Source organism: Cyprinodon tularosa, unplaced genomic scaffold, assembly GCF_016077235.1.
Source record: "Cyprinodon tularosa strain WSP-4 unplaced genomic scaffold, ASM1607723v1 ctg217, whole genome shotgun sequence".
Lineage (NCBI taxonomy): Eukaryota > Metazoa > Chordata > Actinopteri > Cyprinodontiformes > Cyprinodontidae > Cyprinodon > Cyprinodon tularosa.
This window is the reverse complement of record NW_024038809.1, coordinates 1,219,327-1,239,666: the sequence shown is the minus strand read 5'-3', so window position 1 is coordinate 1,239,666 and position 20,340 is coordinate 1,219,327. Positions and strand designations below refer to the sequence as shown.

At 37.7% G+C, this 20,340-nt stretch overlaps 1 protein-coding gene across 1 annotated transcript in view; it reads left to right on the top strand.

The window, feature by feature from the left end:
- The first annotated feature begins 1,634 nt into the window (after positions 1–1,634).
- Positions 1,635–20,340, top strand: part of atat1 (alpha tubulin acetyltransferase 1) — a 36,731-nt gene continuing 18,025 nt past the window's right edge. Inside the window, exons 1-8 of the mRNA XM_038285915.1 lie at positions 1,635–1,985; positions 4,970–5,030; positions 7,439–7,530; positions 8,422–8,479; positions 8,569–8,682; positions 10,104–10,205; positions 15,822–15,867; positions 20,223–20,291. Coding sequence (XP_038141843.1) covers positions 1,894–1,985; positions 4,970–5,030; positions 7,439–7,530; positions 8,422–8,479; positions 8,569–8,682; positions 10,104–10,205; positions 15,822–15,867; positions 20,223–20,291 — 634 coding nt within the window. The 5' untranslated portion in view covers positions 1,635–1,893. The remainder of the gene's footprint in view (positions 1,986–4,969; positions 5,031–7,438; positions 7,531–8,421; positions 8,480–8,568; positions 8,683–10,103; positions 10,206–15,821; positions 15,868–20,222; positions 20,292–20,340) is intronic.

The following is a 20,340-nucleotide window of genomic DNA, read 5'->3' as shown; positions in this document are numbered from 1 at the left end:
AAAATATTCCCCACACCATGACACCACCACCACCAGCCTGAACCGTTGATACAAGGCAGGATGGATCCATGCTTTCATGTTGTAGACGCCAAATTCTGACCCTACCATCCGAATGTCGCAGCAGAAATCGAGACTCATCAGACCAGGCAATGTTTTTCCAATCTTCTATTGTCCAATTTCCATGAGCTTGTGCAAATTGTAGCCTCAGTTTCCTGTTATTAGCTGAAAGGAGTGGCACCCGGTGTGGTCTTCTGCTGCTGTAGCCCATCTGCCTCAAAGTTCCACGTACTGTGCGTTCAGAGATGCTCTTCTGCCCACCTTGGTTGTAACGGGTGGTTATTTGAGTCACTGTTGCCCTTCTATCAGCTCCAACCAGTCTGGCCATTCTCATCCGACCTCTGGCATCAAAAAGGCATTTCCGCCCACAGAACTGCCGCTCACTGGATGTTTTTTCTTTTTCGGACCATTCTCTGTAAACCCTAGAGATGGTTGTGCGTGAAAATCCCAGTAGATCAGCAGTTTCTGAAATACTCAGACCAGCCCTTCTGGCACCAACAATCATGCCACGTTCAAAGTCACTCAAATCACCTTTCTTCCCCATACTGATGCTCGCTTTGAACTGCAGGAGATTGTCTTGACCATGTCTACATGCCTAAATGCACTGAGTTGCCGCCATGTGATTGGCTGCTTGGGGGCGTGTGTAATATTCTTAATATCTAAGTAATCTACTGATGCTACAGCAAGTGTGTTAAAGCCTTGACTTTATCTTTATGTTATAATTCAATAACCCCCCCTCCCTATTGTTTATATTCCAACCGTGTCTAACTAGGGAGTACCAATATGGCGGCTGGTGACTTCGTAACGTGTGCTGCCAACGGCCAATCGGCTATACAGTGAATAAAAGAGATTAATGGTGGTTTCAGCATATCGAATAAACAATAACACCGATAACATTCTGTCGATCTGTTTTATTTTTCTTATTAAAATATTTATCATGTATCGTTTGGAACTATAGGTGTTAAAACGTTCAAAATCATTTAACATTAGGGTTTATTATTGTGCATAGTTTAACGGGGTTTTTTGTTGTTGTTTTTTTTAATAACTTTATTTGGAACAGTAACAATGACAAACTCAAAGTATAAAAAACACTTCCTAACACTTTTTTAATATTTTTTTTCCTTTCTTTCAATTTGCGAGGTAAACAGATGTTTAGTTAATGTAATGCACTTGAGAAATAAAATAATATTAATATAGAAATAAAAATAATAAAAATAATAAAAATACTAAAACACAAAACACACACAAAACAAACAAAAAACAAGTAAGCGTTATTCTTTAATTTGTATCGAGGGAGGGCTGAAATAAATAAGAGAGGTGATATGATAAAGTGCATAGTTTAACGCAGGGCTGCCTGTCAAGCACAACCTCTTCCTCTGTATTTACCGTAAAACATCTAAACCATGCGGCTGCTAAAACTTAAACTAAAATTTACTTCGAAAAAAAAACATTTTGTGAATGTTGTTACTGTTAACCATACATGTAGTTTTATGCGTTGCTATGACGTCCTGTAGAGAGACTGGTCTGTCTGATCTTACCGCTGTAAGCACCGCGCCTGAAATCCTTGTCGGAGTTTTACGGTAATACCGGGAATGACGCTGCGTCTCAGCTGAACAATGGAGCATCGATAGAAATGAGCTCCTCTCATCCAACAGGAGCATCTGGTCGGTGTCAACAGCAGACATAGCGGCGTTAGAGAGCTGCGGTGCTGCTGGTCTAACCGGAGGAATAAACCGGTCAGTGTTTAGCCAGTTAGCGAAGCTGCAGCCATCGCTCCGGTGTTTCTAGCTAACCTCCTTCAGGGTGAGGAGAGCTGAGCTACCAGCGGTCTGCACCATGGAGTTCCCCTTTGACATTAACCACATCTTCTCAGACAGGATCTCCATCCTGGATCACACTCTGGTTGCAAGTCGCCAATCAGCAGTGAGGTGAGTTAAAGTAGAGTCGCTCAGGTTAGCTGCTCTCCAGGAATCTCTGCTGAATCATCTGGACTGGAAATCAGCTGGAGATCAAAGTCCTAGAAACTTAAAACATTAGAAAGATAATACAGCTGATCCCACAGATATAAAAGTCTTATATATATATATATATATATATATATATATATACATATATATATATATATATGTGTGTATATCTGTGTTTATGTATGTATATGTGTTTATGTATACATAAACATACATTTATATACATATAAATGTGTATGTGTATATAAATGTGAATATATATATGTATTATATATATTATATATGTATATGTTAGTATATATATAAAAAGTATGTTGGCTTGCTGCCTCTGGATCATGTGTTGTTGTTTCTGGTGTTTCTCATCAACACTGATGGGTGTGTCTGATTCCTCTGGACAGCAGCTTTCTTCATAGGTTCTCTGTGCGGTTCGGCCATCCAGCACATCTCCACCATTCTAACTGAACCAAGTCCTATTGAAAAATGAGACCAGAATCTCCATAAAGCTCCTCAGCAGACGGGAGAATAATAAAACCCAGTGCACATTAGGGGTGTGCAAAATAATCGTGATGATGATGCATCGTGATTCTAATTTTCGTGATCTACTGCATCGATTCTTGATGCCAAGAATCGATTATTAATTGAAAAAAATGAATAAATAAAATTGCATGAATGGTTGGCGAACATCAGCCAAAAACAAGTGCAATACCACTTCCAGTCCAGTAGATGTCGCTGCAAATGTGTTGACGCACGCTGCCTTGTGTCACAAGCATTTCCGGCCGTGGGATACTGTGCCGAGTCATTCAAAAACAAAACATGGAGGAGAAAATATTGCAATGCATCGCAATAATTCAAGTATCGTGATGCATCGTGATAGAATCGTATCGTGGCCTGTGAATCGTGATTCGAATCGAATCGTGACTTCTTTGGCAATACCCACCCCTAGTGCACATACAGCAGTAGATAACATGTCTATTGGCTGTTACTGTTTTCACTTTTTTGCTCTATAGATAATTTCAGCTCCTCCAACATGAGGTGGAAGCAGCTCAGCTCTTTGGTTCTTGCTGCATTACAGGAAGTCATTTTGAACAGGGGATGCTCTGAAAATTGTTTTGTTTTTTTGGACAAAATACTTATGGGCCTATAGGTCTATTTAAAATACAGTAAAAATAAATAAGTATATAGACTGAGATTCACTACTTTACTGTCATATACACTTCAGTGGAACCTGGGTCTGTGGAACACAGAGACATCATCAGTTCCCAGGTGAATATCTGATCCATTAATTAATAAAACTGTAACACCATAGATTTGGTCAGCTGGCAGGAACCTGTCACTGTGTTTATGTCACACGTGACTCTATTAGCTCCAAAATCCTTTTACGCAAACCAAAAAGAATTAATGATAGGGATGCACGATATTGGGATTTTGGCCGATATCCGATATGCGGATATTTTAAAACTCATGTAGCCGATAACCGATATCGATACCGATGTTAAAGCTGGACAAAAATAAGAAGTCATTGAAAATAGCAGTTTTGTTATCCATTTCTGACACTTTGAAAAATAATATACTCAAATATATTTTCATATGCTGATATCACATTGATTTTTAAAAACGCGGTATTGATCTATTTTACTTTCAAAATCTCGTGAAATTTCATCGTTCTGTTACAAACTCTCGTGATATTTTGCAAATTAGTAAAATAGATCGATACCGCGTCAATATATCAACATATAAAAATATGGCAACATTTGGTGAATTTTCGGGGGATTTCGTAGCATAACGATGACATATAGCAATATTTCATTAGTAAAAGACATTGATATGGTGTTTTTAAATGGCAATATATCAGCATATGAAGATATTGGGATATTTTAATGTATCAATATTTTTTCCCTCGTCTTTAGAAGTTTTTAGGTCTGTAAAAAATAAGTTTTTGAGGAAGAAGAAGAAGTAGTATTTTATTTTAGTTTTTAGACTTTAGAAACTCAGAAGCTGATCAAATATCGGGTTAAATATCGGTGGGGTGGCCGATGTCCGATATTCAGTTCTAAGGTCGATACCGATAGGGGGCCCATTATATCGTGCATCCCTAATTAATGATATTATTATACTATTTAAACGTTATTGAACAGTTCTTCACATCCATTACAAGAAGAACATAGAATCAAAATAACACTCTAAAATACTATGGTTACATTAAACTGCATGGATAGATATGAAAGTGTGCGGCGGCTCCATGCTCTAACTTTGAGCTACAGGCAGGGGGCCCTTCCAAATGTTCAGGTGCGCTCTGAGGTCAGAGAGATAAAATCTCTAATAAGCGCAGGAATCTGAAATGCGTCTCTAGGTCATATCTCCTCCTCGTTTCTGTCATTATACTATATACATTTACTAGTCTGCTGCGTCGAACGGGATACCTCGTTACTCGGCGACCACTCGCCTGCTTGATGTTGGCATGACAACGTAACTTTCGAGAACTAGTGTTGATTAGGCCTCAAAATAATTAAATAAAAATCCAAATACACTTAATAGTTGAATAAAAAGTCAAACTCATTTCTCAAACCATTCATAAGAAATATACAAACTGTGCAAAGTATTTTTAAAACATTTTTATTATCTCCCTCTTGCCACTAGGGGGTACTGCAGCACCCCCACTTCCAGCGGCCGTGCTGCAATACCATACAAACTTTTCTTAGATGCACTTTTTTTCGTCTGAGGATAATCACAGAGTGATACCAGGCGCTGACATTTAGACCAAAGTTATCATCAGTCTCTGGTTCCCAGGGCAGCTATGGAGGATGGGTCCTACCGTAAGCAGGGCTCTCACTGTGTTTTTAGCTTTTCATGCATGCATTGACCTTTTGACCCGGCTCTTTGCATGCTAATGATTGTCTCTGCCTTCCACTGCTGACCTTTCTGTTCTGTTGTTTGGACTTTCACAGGACTGATCTTCAGGACCAAATTGCAGCTGTTGTTGATGAGCTTGGGAGAGCCTCAGCAAAGGTGAGGTTTGTCCATTTTGTCTGGAAGTTTCAACCATTGACTATCAATGACAGAAATGTACTTTAAAAAGCAATATACATGTACATATACACGTAAACAGAGTTTTATGGGGCCTCCAGAAACTTGGGGCACTAGTCAACTAATGGTAAATCCCCCCATGAGAGAGATAGAACCAAACACTGAAGACAGGATTAAGTGGATCTTTTATTTCATTTAGGACCATGTTAAGACTGACGGAATCAGGCTGGACGGACCTACGAAGAAGAGAAAGAAAACAGAGTTCAGTTCATCAGAACAAACATACTCAGGCCCTGCACTGTAATCCATGCATCCACCTTCATCCAGCCTGAAGTCAGCAGCATGTTCAAGTCCCAGACAGGCTGCCTGACTGTCGATGAACACTAGGAGAGCCAAGGGAAACCACAGAAAAGGCGCTTTGTGCAGTCAGTGTTCTTAATTAGAATAAATGACATGTTGGTCTAGTTAGTCAGTGCTATTTAATATAATGCTCATTTTATAGATGATAAAAAGTGTAACATGCTGGTGAAGATTCTCAGTCATCCAGGTCATAGTAATTCCAAAAAAGTTAAAAATCAATCCACTGGACTTTGTTTCCAAGTTTGAAGACGTTTCTCTTCCATCCAGGAAGCTTTTTATATTCAAAATGTCAGAAATAGCGTTTAGTTCCAGGTTTTATCCAGCAGCCCAACAAAGCCAGGTTTTAGTTTAGAAAACATGCAAATAGAAACACATGAATGGGTCCACCCCTTTGGAATGGGGGTCGTTAAAGGGAATTGTTGGCCTGGATGAACAGGCGAGGTCTTCTGTTCTCCTGTAAAGGGGTTGGGGCTGCGATGATAGCGGGAAGGAATCAACTCTATCACTGAATTGTAGGTTTCTGAAAGATGAACTCTGAGTCCCCCCCCCCCCCCCCCCCCTCTGTTTAAGGTTGGTTTTTCTTTCTTAAAGGAATAGTACACCCAAAACATGATTAGCCTTCATTTTCTACTCACCCCCATGCTGAACAACACTCTGGAGTACTTTTTTGATATCTCAAATGCATCTGGAGATCTGGGAGGCTTCTTGCTGTCTGCTGACATTCAAATAATGGAGGTCTATGGCGCCCGAGGCAGAAAGGTCCATAAAAGTCCACAAAAAACGTGTCAATATTCCTCCATACTGCTCGTCCAATGTATTCCAAGTGTCCTGAGCGGGTAGCGTCCATAATTTACTCGAAACGAAGTCATTTAGAATGTTTTTAGAGCATAAACAGTAGTGTATAGGATTTCCTAAAAGCGCGTTCACGAGTCTACGGAAACCGCGGCAGACCAAACCAGATGAAAGTGCGCATTCTGCTCGGCAAAGAACTCATGCTCTTCCTCAACACTGAAGTCCTCAGACATTTTTCTTTCCTTGTTTCTTTCTTTGCACAGGTAAACAGCACATTTCGTCTTCTACGCTTGCATTATTGGCAGAGCAGACGCTGAATGCGCACTTTCATCTGGTTTGGTCTGCCGGCTTCCGTAGACTCGTGAACGCGCTGTTTATGCTCTAAAAACATTCTAAATGACTTCGTTTCGAGTAAATTCTGGATGCTACCCACTCAGGACACTTGGAATACATTGGACGAGCAGTATGGAGGAATATTGACACGTTTTTTGTGGACTTTTATGGACCTTTCTGCCTCGGGCGCCATAGACCTCCATTATTTGAATGTCAGCAGACAGCAAGAAGCCTCCCAGATCTCCAGATGCATTTGAGATATCAAAAAAGTACTCCAGAGTGTTGTTCAGCATGGGGGTGAGTAGAAAATGAAGGCTAATCATGTTTTGGGTGTACTATTCCTTTAACATAGGTGCTCCCTTCACGCCCCTCTCAAACCACCTGTCTTCTTTGTCCGTAAGGTGCAGATGTACTGCATAGTCTTGTCCAGAGGAGGGCGCTCTTCTGCGTTAGGCCATGCGTCTGTGGAGAGGTTGTTTGGTTTCTCCAATATAAAGATCAGATCATTCCTCACTGCATTGAACTGCAGACACCACGTCTTTAGGACGAACTAGTCTCTGTTTAAGGGTCTGTTTGGTTTGACATGTTCTGAGATTTAGTGTTTGGAGAAAATCCTCTTGAGTTTTTCAGAGCCTCCAGTAACATCTGGGATGGTGATGTTTTTGCCTTTGATCTTCTCACCATTATGTTCTGCTGCGATTCAATAATAAACAGTGTAAAATGTTCTGTGCTCCACGTCTGTGTTTGAATCCTCTGTGATAGAACAGGTTGGCTTTGAGCAAAGGTCGGTTTAACTTTCTGTTTCAGTCATTGTCAGAATCAGTGGGTAAATTATGCCCAGTTGTTGGAATCAAACTGATTCCTTCTGTTTGACCTAATGACGTCGGTTCTTCTCTCCTCCACAGGCGCAGCAGCTCCCAGCACCTATAACCAGTGCCTCCAAACTGCAGTCCCAGAAGCACCAGCTGTACCTGATGAAGGACGGAGAGAGCAACCGGTAAATCCCCGATTCCTCCCAACGCCTTTTCCAAAGTGCCAGTACCATTAGGCAATACAAGGCCCCAAGTTCCTGGGGGCCCCATAAAGCTCTGTTTGCATGTATGGTTAATACAGCTATTCCTTATTTATGCATATTAATTATGTTGTTGATAAAATCCTTTGGCTAAAATGCCATCAGAATGCTGATAACATTCAGCGTTTCTTAGCAGTATGGCAATTGCCATATTGCTCCACTTGTTTCATGCATATAAATTGCTTTATTATAATTATGCAGGGAGTTTTACAGTTTATATGGACACTGCAATGTAAGTAGAGCAGAAAAACAGAAGAAGAAAAATAAAGAAAAGATGAAAGAAAGAGGAGATAGAAAGGAGACAATGACAAACATTTTCAGTCTGCTTCATCACCTGTAACGAGATGTTGAAGAATGTTTTCAAGATGACTTGGATAATAGCGCGTTGTGACAAACACCAGATACAGCACTGGGACTTGATCAACAGCCGATACTGCACCGTGACGTCATTAACCAGTAGGTGGCAGTAGTGTTCTTTGACAAACATGGATGCCTCCAGTAAAGCACATTCACATGAAAATTACTCTGAATTAAAAACACTGATCATTTATTGAACAGGATGGAATAATTTCGTACTTAAAGTACTTTTAGATTTTAGAATTCTGCATACGACCGGACTTTTCCTTTAAATCTTATTATGCAATTATTCTCTTTAATCTGGAAATGTAAAGGAGGCTCATGTTTATTTTTCCTCACATTATTTATTTTGATATTCTCCTATTAAGTAAAGTGTGGTTCTGTGGACAGCTGGAACCAGGCCCCTCCTAGCCTGTTGCTCTGCGCTGATAGCAGCTCTCTCCTGTTCTCTACACACAGAGGGCGTGGTCTGGTTGTTGGATTTCTGAAGGTCGGCTACAAGAAGCTGTTTCTGCTGGTGAGTCTGGGGCTGTTTTAAGTCCTGTTAGTCATTTTGCTCTTTCGAATCGCAGTCCTCCATATGGGCTTAAATGCATTTTCTTTCAGGATCGAAATGGTGTGCACGTTGAAGCAGAGCCGCTGTGTGTTTTGGATTTCTACGTTGCAGAAACGCTACAGAGACATGGCTATGGGCTGGAGCTGTTCAATTACATGCTGCAGGTTAAACTTTTCCATGTTTAAAAAGGAAAGTCTGCTGATAAAATGTTGACTGGAGTTTTGATTGTGGGGATGATCACACCCGACACGATTTCCTGTAGGGGGCAGCGTAGCTCCGACTGAGATAGAGCCCAGGTCGATTTTAGTCAGACTAAGCAGCAATTCAGCAGCAAATTCATGGGTCTGACAGGAAGAGAGACAAAGTAAAACACATCCGCTTTGGGGGAAAAAAGAGTCGGTTTGGAGTCACATGTAGCGTTTATAGTAATCAGGACAGACTGGAGCAAAAACAATGAATGAAACATTAAAATAGAAAACTTTCCCCATGATAGGAGTTCAGGAGGACAGAAACGGATAAAGTATTGATCCTCTTTGAGCCTCACAGAAACCAGAATAAGGAGGAGCAGACAGAGCAGGTCTCTCTCACCTCTTAATGAAAGAAAAAAGAAAGGAAAAACTTGGAGAAACTTCCCAGATCTCTCTGAGAATCACCATAGAAACCGTCCCACAGACTTTATTGTTGTGTTTTTCTTTTCTTTAGACATAGATCTCGTTATGTGTTTAATATATGAACATTCTCTATCTGTCCCGTTTTGAAATGCTCCACAGACTCCTTAAGTGAGGCTTTGCTTTATAGAATGCAGCTGTGTTTTTTTCTTTAAAAAAAAAATAACTTTTCATAAACTGTTCAAGCCAAATGCTGGAAATTGTTTTGATTGACTGACTTTATTAATCTTACAGTGGAGAAATCTACTCTACTCAAATTGCCAAAAGGAGAAGAAGAAGATGCATGGGATATATACAGTATATAGAGTGCAATTTACTGGACTTTGTTTCCAAGTTTGAAGATGTTTCTCTTCCCGTCTAGGAAGCTTTTTCAATGTTCTTTTTTTGAATGACTATGACCTGGAAGACTGACACTCTCCACCAGCATGTCCAGCTTATTATTATTATTTTTTATTTGTGAATATTTGCACAGAGAGAAAAGAGAAAAACATCTGAGCAGATCTGCTCACCCTGTCTAGCCAGAGCCTCTCTATACGCAGTCAGTGTGACACAAGGAAAACATCGGATCAGACATTAAAAATTCGTACACATTCAGAGTGTTCAGGCCTTTAGTTGATAATGACAGCCCCTAGTGGTGATGTGTGTAATTACAGTAGGCGTGAACGAATGAATAGAACTGTGATCTCACAATTCACTAGTGACATTGACTCTTATAAACAAGCAGAAGCTGCAATAAGTGACCAATTTAGATGTTAAGAATAGTTTAGATTTGAGTTTAGTTTATTGTAATATGATTTATTTCTATTGACTTGTCTTTGTTCACGTGTCAAAAAGGTTTGGCTGGGGGTGGGGGCACCAAGATCCACTGCTCTGATGTCTAACTATCGCCTCTGGCCTCTTTGTGTCTTCTGCTGTAGCATCAGAATGTGGAGCCGGAGCTGCTGGCCTACGACAGACCCTCCAACAAACTGCTGGCGTTCTTGGCTAAGCATTACGGCCTGGTGCGGAGCGTCCCTCAGGTGAGGTGTCAGATCTGTCTGCGAGTGAGCAGGATGGAAAACAGCTTCCCATCTGGGTCCCGCTGCTGCATAGTGCAGGATATGTTGCTATTTACTGAATTTATGTATGCCTGCTGATTAGAAACATTCACTAAATACATTTTCTGCACTTTCTATAAACGTATATTACATGAAGTTTTGTATTTATCTACTTGCTTAATTGAGTTTTCTTTATAGTTTAAATTTCATATTATTTCAGGTTTAGGTCTTGGAAAATATTGAGCATGTGCAAAATAATAAGGTTTTATGCTCTATGTAGTTTACCCAAAAATTCCTTTTTAGTATTTACTTAATGTCATCTAATTTCTGCTATTTCATCTCAGAGAGAAAAGGTTATTAAATACGTAAACACTGGCCCACAGACTAGTGAGAAACAATTATGGATTGCAAGTTAATTATTTCTTATTCCTGAGTCCATCCGCATGGATTACACCTATCACTTAGCAGGTCAATATTTACTTTAGTCTCTTTGAACAGTTGATTGACAACTAATCCTACGTTCACGCAGCAGCCGAAGTGACCCAAATCCATTTTTTCTTTTGCCCATATACGACCTGGATATGATCTTTTAATGACAGTCTAAACAACACAGATCTGATTGTTTCCAAGCGACCCAGGCCCAAACAAATCTCATCTTTTCAAATGTCTGAACAACCAGGTCGCATTCATCCGACCTGTACGCCGTTAATACTCAACGAAGATCACTATTCTGCATCTTGCTACACAGAAACAGGAACAAAAACAACAACCGAGGCAAATGATGATGCAGACAGCAGTCTTTTTTCTTTCTTAACCATCTTGAAAAAGAGTTTTAAGTTTGGGAAAGATCCCTAGATGCGCTCCAGCGCTACCATCCATGTTAACAGACCACGCTCGCTTGTGACGGCATTGCGTCCTCTACTGCGCATGCAGGACACTTAGGTTGTATGAATGCAGTTCACACAGGAGATCACATACAAGTTGCATAGATATGGACATTTGAACAGCAACGCCAAAAAAATTGGATTTCACTAAAAAAACGTAATTGAGCGTTAAGGCCTGCATTGTGAACGTAGCCTTAATGTGGCCGCTATTGAAATTAAAATAACTTAATCAGAAGCATTTTATTGGTATTAAAGGAATAGTACACCCAAAACATGATTAGCCTTCATTTTCTACTCACCCCCATGCTGAACAACACTCTGGAGTACTTTTTTGATATCTCAAATGCATCTGGAGATCTGGGAGGCTTCTTGCTGTCTGCTGACATTCAAATAATGGAGGTCTATGGCGCCCGAGGCAGAAAGGTCCATAAAAGTCCACAAAAAACGTGTCAATATTCCTCCTACTGCTCGTCCAATGTATTCCAAGTGTCCTGAGTGGGTAGCGTCCATAATTTACTCGAAACAAAGTCATTTAGAATGTTTTTACAGCATAAACAGTAGTGTATAGGATTTCCTAAAAGCGCGTTCACGAGTCTACGGAAACCGCGGCAGACCAAACCAGATGAAAGTGCGCATTCAGCTCGGCAAAGAACTCATGCTCTTCCTCAACACTGAAGTCCTCAGACATTTTTCTTTCGTTGTTTCTTTCTTTGCACAGGTAAACAGCACATTTCTTCTTCTACGCTTGCATTATCGGCAGAGCAGACGCTGAATGCGCACTTTCATCTGGTTTGGTCTGCCGGCTTCCGTAGCGTCGTGAACGCGCATGTGCGCGCTTTCAGGATATCCTATACACTACTGTTTATGCTCTAAAAACAGGGCGCCATAGACCTCCATTATTTGAATGTCAGCAGACAGCAAGAAGCCTCCCAGATCTCCAGATGCATTTGAGATATCAAAAAAGTACTCCAGAGTGTTGTTCAGCATGGGGGTGAGTAGAAAATGAAGGCTAATCATGTTTTGGGTGTACTATTCTTTTAATGGTCACACAGGCAGCCTGCATGGATATGAAATACCGATGAGGCAAACATGCTGTTTCAGTTATTTTTGAAACATTTATTTAAATAAAACATTTTAGATGTGAATTTGACATCCTTGTTTATATATCAGCTTTAATAAAAAAAAAAAAATCAGCGATTCAGATAAAATTAAAAGCTGATAAAATGAGATAGTAGAGTATTTTAGTATAACTCATTATATATATATATATATATATATGTGTGTATATATATGTATATGTATATATACATATATATATGTATATATATGTATATGTATACATATATATATATATATATGTATGCATATATATATATGTATATATGTATATGTATATATACATATATACATATATATATATACATACATATATGTATATATATGTATATGTATATATACATACATATATGTATATATATGTATATGTATATATACATATGTATATGTATATATACATATATATATGTATATGTATATATACATACATATATATATGTATATATACATATACATATATATATGTATATATATATATATGTATATATGTATATGTATATATACATATATATATATGTATATGCATATATACATACATATATGTATATATATGTATATGTATATATACATACATATATGTATATATATGTATATGTATATATACATACATATATGTATATATATGTATATGTATATATACATATGTATATGTATATATACATATATATATGTATATGTATATATACATATATATATGTATATATATGTATATATACATGTATATACATATATATATATGTATATATACATATATATATATATATGTATATATACATATATATATATATATATATATGTATATATACATGTATATATACGTATATATACATATATATATATATATGTATATATACATATATATATACGTATATATATATATGTATATATACATGTATATATACGTATATATATATATGTATATATACGTATATATATATATGTATATATACGTATATATATATATATACATACACATATATATATATGTATATATACATACACATATATATGTATGTATATATACATATACATATATATATATACGTATATATACATGTATATATACATATATATATACGTATATATACATATATATATATACATATACATATATATATATACATATATATACATATATATATACGTATATATACATATATATATATACGTATATATACATGTATATATATATATATATGTATATATACATGTATATATACGTATATATATATATGTATATATACATATATATATATATATATATATGTATATATACATGTATATATACGTATATATATATATGTATATATACATATATATATATATATATATGTATATATACATGTATATATACGTATATATATATGTATATATACATATATATATATGTATATATACGTACACATATATATACATACACATGTATATATATGGTCCTGTTTCTCTCCCTGAGAGAAACAGGACCACACTGGAAAACAGGCCGAAAACAGGCCGATCTCCAACATCTATAAACAAGGGTGTTGATAGAAGCAGCACAGCTGATGTTTCTTTCCAGGATGACGTCACAGCCAAACAGGAACAGACGAGGCAAAGCTACTCTGAGGAAAAGCAGAGAGAGCAGAAGGTTAGAGATTGAACTAACAGATTCTGCAGAATAGGAGAACAGAGAGAGAATGAAGCAGAATGATGAAATGGGGGTCCCTATGTCCTCCAAAAGTCTAAGCCTATAGCAGCATAACTATAGAGATAGCTCAGGATAACCTGAGCCACTCTAACTATAAGCTTTATCAAAAAGGAAAGTTTTAAGCCTAGCCTTAAAAGTAGACAGGGTGTCTGCCTCACGGACTAAAACTGGTAGTTGGTTCCACAGGAGAGGAGCCTGATAACTAAAAGATCTGCCTCCCATTCTACTTTTAGAAATTCTAGGAACCACTAGTAAACCTGCAGATTGAGAGCGAAGTGCTCTGTTAGGAACATAAGGAACAATCAGATCTCTGATATAAGATGGAGCTTGGCCATTTAAGGCTTTATATGTGAGAAGGAGGATTTTAAATTCTATTCTTGATTTAACAGGAAGCCAATGAAGAGAAGCCAGGACAGGCGAGATATGATCTCTCTTTTTAATTTTCATTAGAACTCTGGCTGCAGCATTTTGGATCAGCTGAAGGCTTTTAACTACAGTTTGTGGACTTCCTGATAGTAAAGAATTACAATAGTCCAGCCTTGAAGTAACAAATGCATGGACTAGTTTCTCAGCATCACCCCTGGACAGGATATTTCTAATTTTTGCAATGTTCCTCAGATGAAAGAAGGAAATTCTAGAAACCTCTTTGATGTGGGATTTAAATGACAGGTCCTGATCAAAAATAACACCAAGATTTTTTACTTTATTATCTGAAATCAGTTTAATCCCATCCAAATGAAGTGACTGGCTAATCAGTTTCTTTTTCAGAGACTCTGGTCCAAAGACTATAACTTCTGTTTTGTCTGCATTCAGAAGCAGAAAGTTAAGAGTCATCCAGGTTTTTATGTCTTCAAGACATGCCTGTAATCTATGTAATGGGTTAGCTTCATCTGGATTTATAGACAGATATAGCTGGGTATCATCAGCATAACAGTGGAAATTAATCCCATGCTGTCTAATAATTCTACCAATTGGGAGCATGTATAAAGTAAAGAGAATTGGTCCTAGCACTGATCCCTGTGGTACTCCACAGGTAACCTTTGAGCGTGTTGAAGATCTATCATTAACATGAACAAACTGAATTCGATCAGATAGATAAGATTTAAACCAGTCTAGTGCTGTTCCTTTAATTCCAACAAAATATTCAAGTCTTTCTAAAAGAATATTATGGTCAACTGTATCAAATGCAGCACTAAGATCCAACAGGACGAGCACAGATACAAGTCCATTATCTGAGGCCATGAGAATATCATTAGTGACTTTCACCAGAGCTGTTTCAGTGCTATGATGAGCTCTAAAGCCAGACTGAAACTCTTCAAAAAGTTCATTATGGTGGAAGTGATATATATATACGTATATATATATATGTATATATACATATATATATATATGTATATATACATGTATATATACGTATATATATATATGTATATATACATATATGTATATGTATATATACATGTATATATACGTATATATATATATGTATATATACATATATATATATGTATATGTATATATACATGTATATATACGTATATATATATATGTATATGTATGTATATATATATATGTATGTATAGAAACTGCGGTTGTTTCCTGGATGTGGTGTTGTATCACTTCCATTCGTTATGCCAACAAATAACAGACGCATCATCTAACATCTGATCCCTAGAAAACCTGTTAAGTAGATGTTTATATTCCTGGAACTTGCAGTTAAAGCTGAACTAACGAGTTTGTCTTGTTAGGTTTTTAGACCTGGATTGACTGGAACCTCAGTTAAATCTTAACTTTAATTTGACCCTTTTTTCCATGAATTAACCTATTTTCTGTCTGCTGCAGGAAACCTGGTTTATTTTAACAGTTCTGAGGAAACATTTTCCTTGTTTTGACTTCATCTTTTTTTTTCATCAGGTCAATAATTTTGTTGCGTTCGAGGGCTTCTTCCACAGAAGATCAGGTAATTTTTAGACCAGTTTTTATATTTTTGTTTCTCTAACTCCTCCCTCTGTGCTACAATGAAGTTCCATTTAAACGGGAACTTGTTACTGCCTGGGGCTGTTTGCTTTTCTCATAACAACTGTCTGCCTGTAGAGAGCAAGAGAGGGTTATATCATATATATCATGAATTATATTGTACATGAGGAGGATTTCTTGTACAGTGTTTTTAAAAGGTTTGGGCAGCCCTGATCATTTTCATGATTTTCCTTGTGGTTTGTTTGGATGAACAGTTTGAGTAAATCTATCATAAAGCAGATGAATGCAGTGAGTTTAAAGAAGTGACATGAAGTTTAAATGATTTACAGGAAGTTTACAATATTTGGTTCAAACAAAACCAGGCAGGTGGATAAATTTAGGTGCTGAACAGGAAAATTACATCAATGTTTAGTGGATCCTCCTCCTGCACAAATAAACTCTTCCTGTAAACTTCCAATGAGTTTCTGGTTGAAGGTATTTTGGAGCTCACTCTGTTTTGATGGTTCATGAGCGTAGGCAGCATCCTTTAAATCACACCACAAATGTTCAGCATTATTCAATTTAATCTAAGTTTAAGTTAATTTAACTTATTTTCGATTGCGCCAATTCACAACACATGTCATCTCAAGGCACTTTACAGAAACAATTCAACCAGATCATCCAGTCAAATTGATTCAAAGTTTTCTATCTAAGGAAAACCAGCTGATTGCATCGACTCATTGACTCTTCAGCAATCCCTCACACTAAGCATGCTTGTAGCGACAGTGGAGAGGAAAAACTCCCTTTGAACAGGAAGAAACCTCCAGCAGAACCAGGCTCAGTGTGAGCGGCCATCTGCTGAGGCCCACTGGGGTTCAAGGAGACAGAAGCAGACATAGAAAAAGAAGCATAGATACAAAAGGCAACTGTCAACCAGCTCCACAGGCGGCCCCGTCCAGGAAACACACAGCCAGGCAGACGAGCTCCGAGCCAGCTCCCATGTCAGAGGATGAAGAGAGCACATCCAGTTAGTCACAGTCAGAGAAACAGGACTACACTGGAAAACAGGCCAATCTCCAACATCTAGAAACAGAGGTGTTGATGGCAGCAGCACAGCTGATATTTCTCTCCAGGATGGAGTCAAACAGGAACAGACCAGATGAAGCTACTATGAGAAAAAGCAGAGAGAGCAGAACGTTAGAGATTGAACTAACAGATTCTGCAGAGTGGGAGAATAGAGATAGAATAAAGCAGAATGATGAAAAGGGGTCCCTATGACCTCCGGATGTCTAAGCCTATAGCAGCCCATTGAGATAACAATTCCAGAATGTTTTTTCCTCTTCCTGAATCCTTTGGTAGATTTGGAGCAGTGTTGTCTTGTTGAAGTACCCAGCCCCAGTGGAACTTCAACTTTGTCAATGATGTTTTAAGAGAAAAATAAGGGGATTATTTTCTCCAAGTAATTTTTTCACTATTTTTTCACATTCACATCTAAATATTTAGATTGTCAGTTAGAAAAAAATTGTCAGCAAGCTAAATATTTATTTTTCTGAATAAACACTTAGTTTGTTAAATGAATATTTAGTTTGGAGCTAAATATTTATTTAACCACCCAAATATCTAGTTTGGAAAATAAATATTTGGTTTGGAACTTTGATTTTCATAAATGAATGAATGACTTAGTGGAAAAAAAAATTCTCTTTAAACACGCTAAATAACCATAAATATTGCTCCTAATTTTTCACTCCTTAACTTTGCAACCGGCGCCCCATGCACAAATGTATGCGCCTGCCTTTATTTCATTAGAATAATTACTGTGAACTTTCTGTAAATCCATCCATCCATCCATCCATCCATCCATCCATCCATCCATCCATCCATCCATCCATCCATCCATCCATCCATCCATCCATCCATCCATCCATCCATCCATCCATTTTCTAACACGCTTATCCCAAGAGGGTGCTGGTGTCCATCTCCAGCTGTCAGTGGGCGAGAGGCTGGGTCCATCCTGGACAGGTCTCCAATCCATCGAAGGGCAACACAGAGACAAACAGGACAGACAACCATTCACACACTCACACCTAAAAGGGGACTTTAGAGAAGCCAATTAACCTAACAGTCATGTTTTTGGAGTACCCGGAGAGAACCCACGCATGCTCAGGGAGAACATGCAAACTCCATGCAGAAAGACACCGGGCAGGAAATCGAACCCTAAACCAACTGTGCCACTTCTGCAAGGCGCAGTGCTAACCACTATGCCACTGACCACCTTTCTGTAAATCCTATAAAATTAAATTAAATTTCTCACACATCAGTGTTTTTCATAACAGGAATTATGTTATATTTAACTGAAACTGTTGATCCAAGCAACCAATAATTCGTAAAAGAAATCATGTAAAGTATCATATATTTATGTGTGTGTGTCTTATTTTAGGCATCAGCCGAGCTGTTTTAACATAGCTAAATGTTAAAGCAACTGTATGTAACATTTCAGCACAGTATGCGCTTCATTAGAGATATATTAAATGTTTTATTCAGATCACTATTTTCAGCACTTGCTGCATATTAATGCTCTACTGTATGTTAAAATCCAAAGCCGAAAAAGTTAGCTCCCAGAAGTAGCTTTTCTGGAAAAGATTAGGCACAAACGACTGATTAAACAGGATTAATTTTGTCAGAAAATAAATCAACATTTCACACATTGTAGTTTAGTACACTTTCTATTTTTAGGGAGGGAAAAACATAATTTAGGTATTTTTTTTACTAAGGAAATCAAGGGCGACCTGGATGAATATCTGGCTGCGCAGATGAGCGGATGGTACAGATCGAGGTTCCAGTGCGGATCAGGTAGCGACACTGCTCACCTTGGTTAGCATATAGGCTAACCTTGGTTAGCCGGCTCTGTTTCTACCCAATCCGTCCCGCAAGCACGATCCGTACCATCCGCTCATCTGCGCAACCAGATATTCATCCAGGTTTCCAAAAATAATGTAATTATAGCACTAAAATTACTTATTTCTGCCCTTAACTCACTAAATAAAGCTACTACACATTTAAAAAAATGTTTTATGACTTTTTTGAGAATTTTATTCTTTTTCCATTTTCTCTGTTAAACAGCTTCTTTGACGTCATCACGGGACATGCTCAGAGCAGTCCGGCAAAATATCATTAAACCATGTTTATCTGTATTGTAGTTGTTTCTTTCTTTAGATTATGTGCTATATATCATAAGGTTAACACAAAAGGAAAGAAATATTTATGTTTAAATCCAGAGCTGAAAAAGTTAGCACCCGGAAGTAGCTTAGGATCCCATTTCTGGCTCAGATCGGGGACAGACGAGTGATAAAACAGAAAAGATTTTAATGCATTTATTTTCTCAGGAAAATGCATTATCAACCTTTGACACATTATAGTTTAGTACACTTAGTATTTTTTGGGGAGGGGAAAATGTAATTTAGATCTTTTTTTTACAAAATAAAATCAAGGGCGACCCAGATGCATATCTGGTTGCACAAATGAGCCGATGGTACGGATCATGCTTCTGGGACGGATTGGGTGGCGATAGTTTCATCGCCTCTCTTTGGGTTCAGGTGATGGAAAACACACCTGACTCTATGAGATATTGATTTTTTTTATTGTTGAACAGGTCCTTACTTTCAATTTCAGGATCAATTCTCATTGGTTAATGTCAGTGATGCAATTCTGACTTTAATTTACGGTAATTTTCGGACTATAATTCGCGACTTTTTCCCCATTTTTCGACCTTGCGGCTTATATAACAATGCGGCTTATCTATGGACTTTTTTTACAGCTAACGGCCACTAGGGTAATACCTAAATCTATGGATTTTACCATCCACCATGTTGACGTCACATTAGCTTCAACACACAAGTACGGTAGCCACGTGCGCGGGGAATCCGGAGGTCCTCCGGAAGCAGACTTCTACCGTGATGGTACGAGACAGAACGACAGCGAGAAAGATGGACATTAAACATAAAAAACCTGCGGCTTATAGTCCGGTGCGGCTTGTATATGTACAAATCATGCAATTTAGCTTCTGCGGCTTATATTCAGGTGCGGATAATAGTCCGAAAATTACGGTAATATGTTCTGATTAATGAATGACCCTATGAACATTTCTATATTAATGTAACGCCCCTAGTGTTTGTGTCAGAAACTTTCTACTTCTGGTTTTTGACAGTAATATCACCTTAAAGCCTGACTGGTAAAAAAAGATAAGTTACATAACTTATTGTAGATTTTCCCTCCCAAGCATCAGCATCATTTACTTTGCCATATAAGGAAAACATACTAATGATTACTGCCTTGTTAAAATGTGCTTTATTTTCCCTACAGTGGCCCAGTTGAGGCGCGTTAAGAAGCCTGATGGAGAAATCAAGCCTTATTCTTTAATGGAAAGAGAAGGTAAGCAATAAGGCAGGTAATAAAAAGGGACTTTAGTAATTTAATGAAA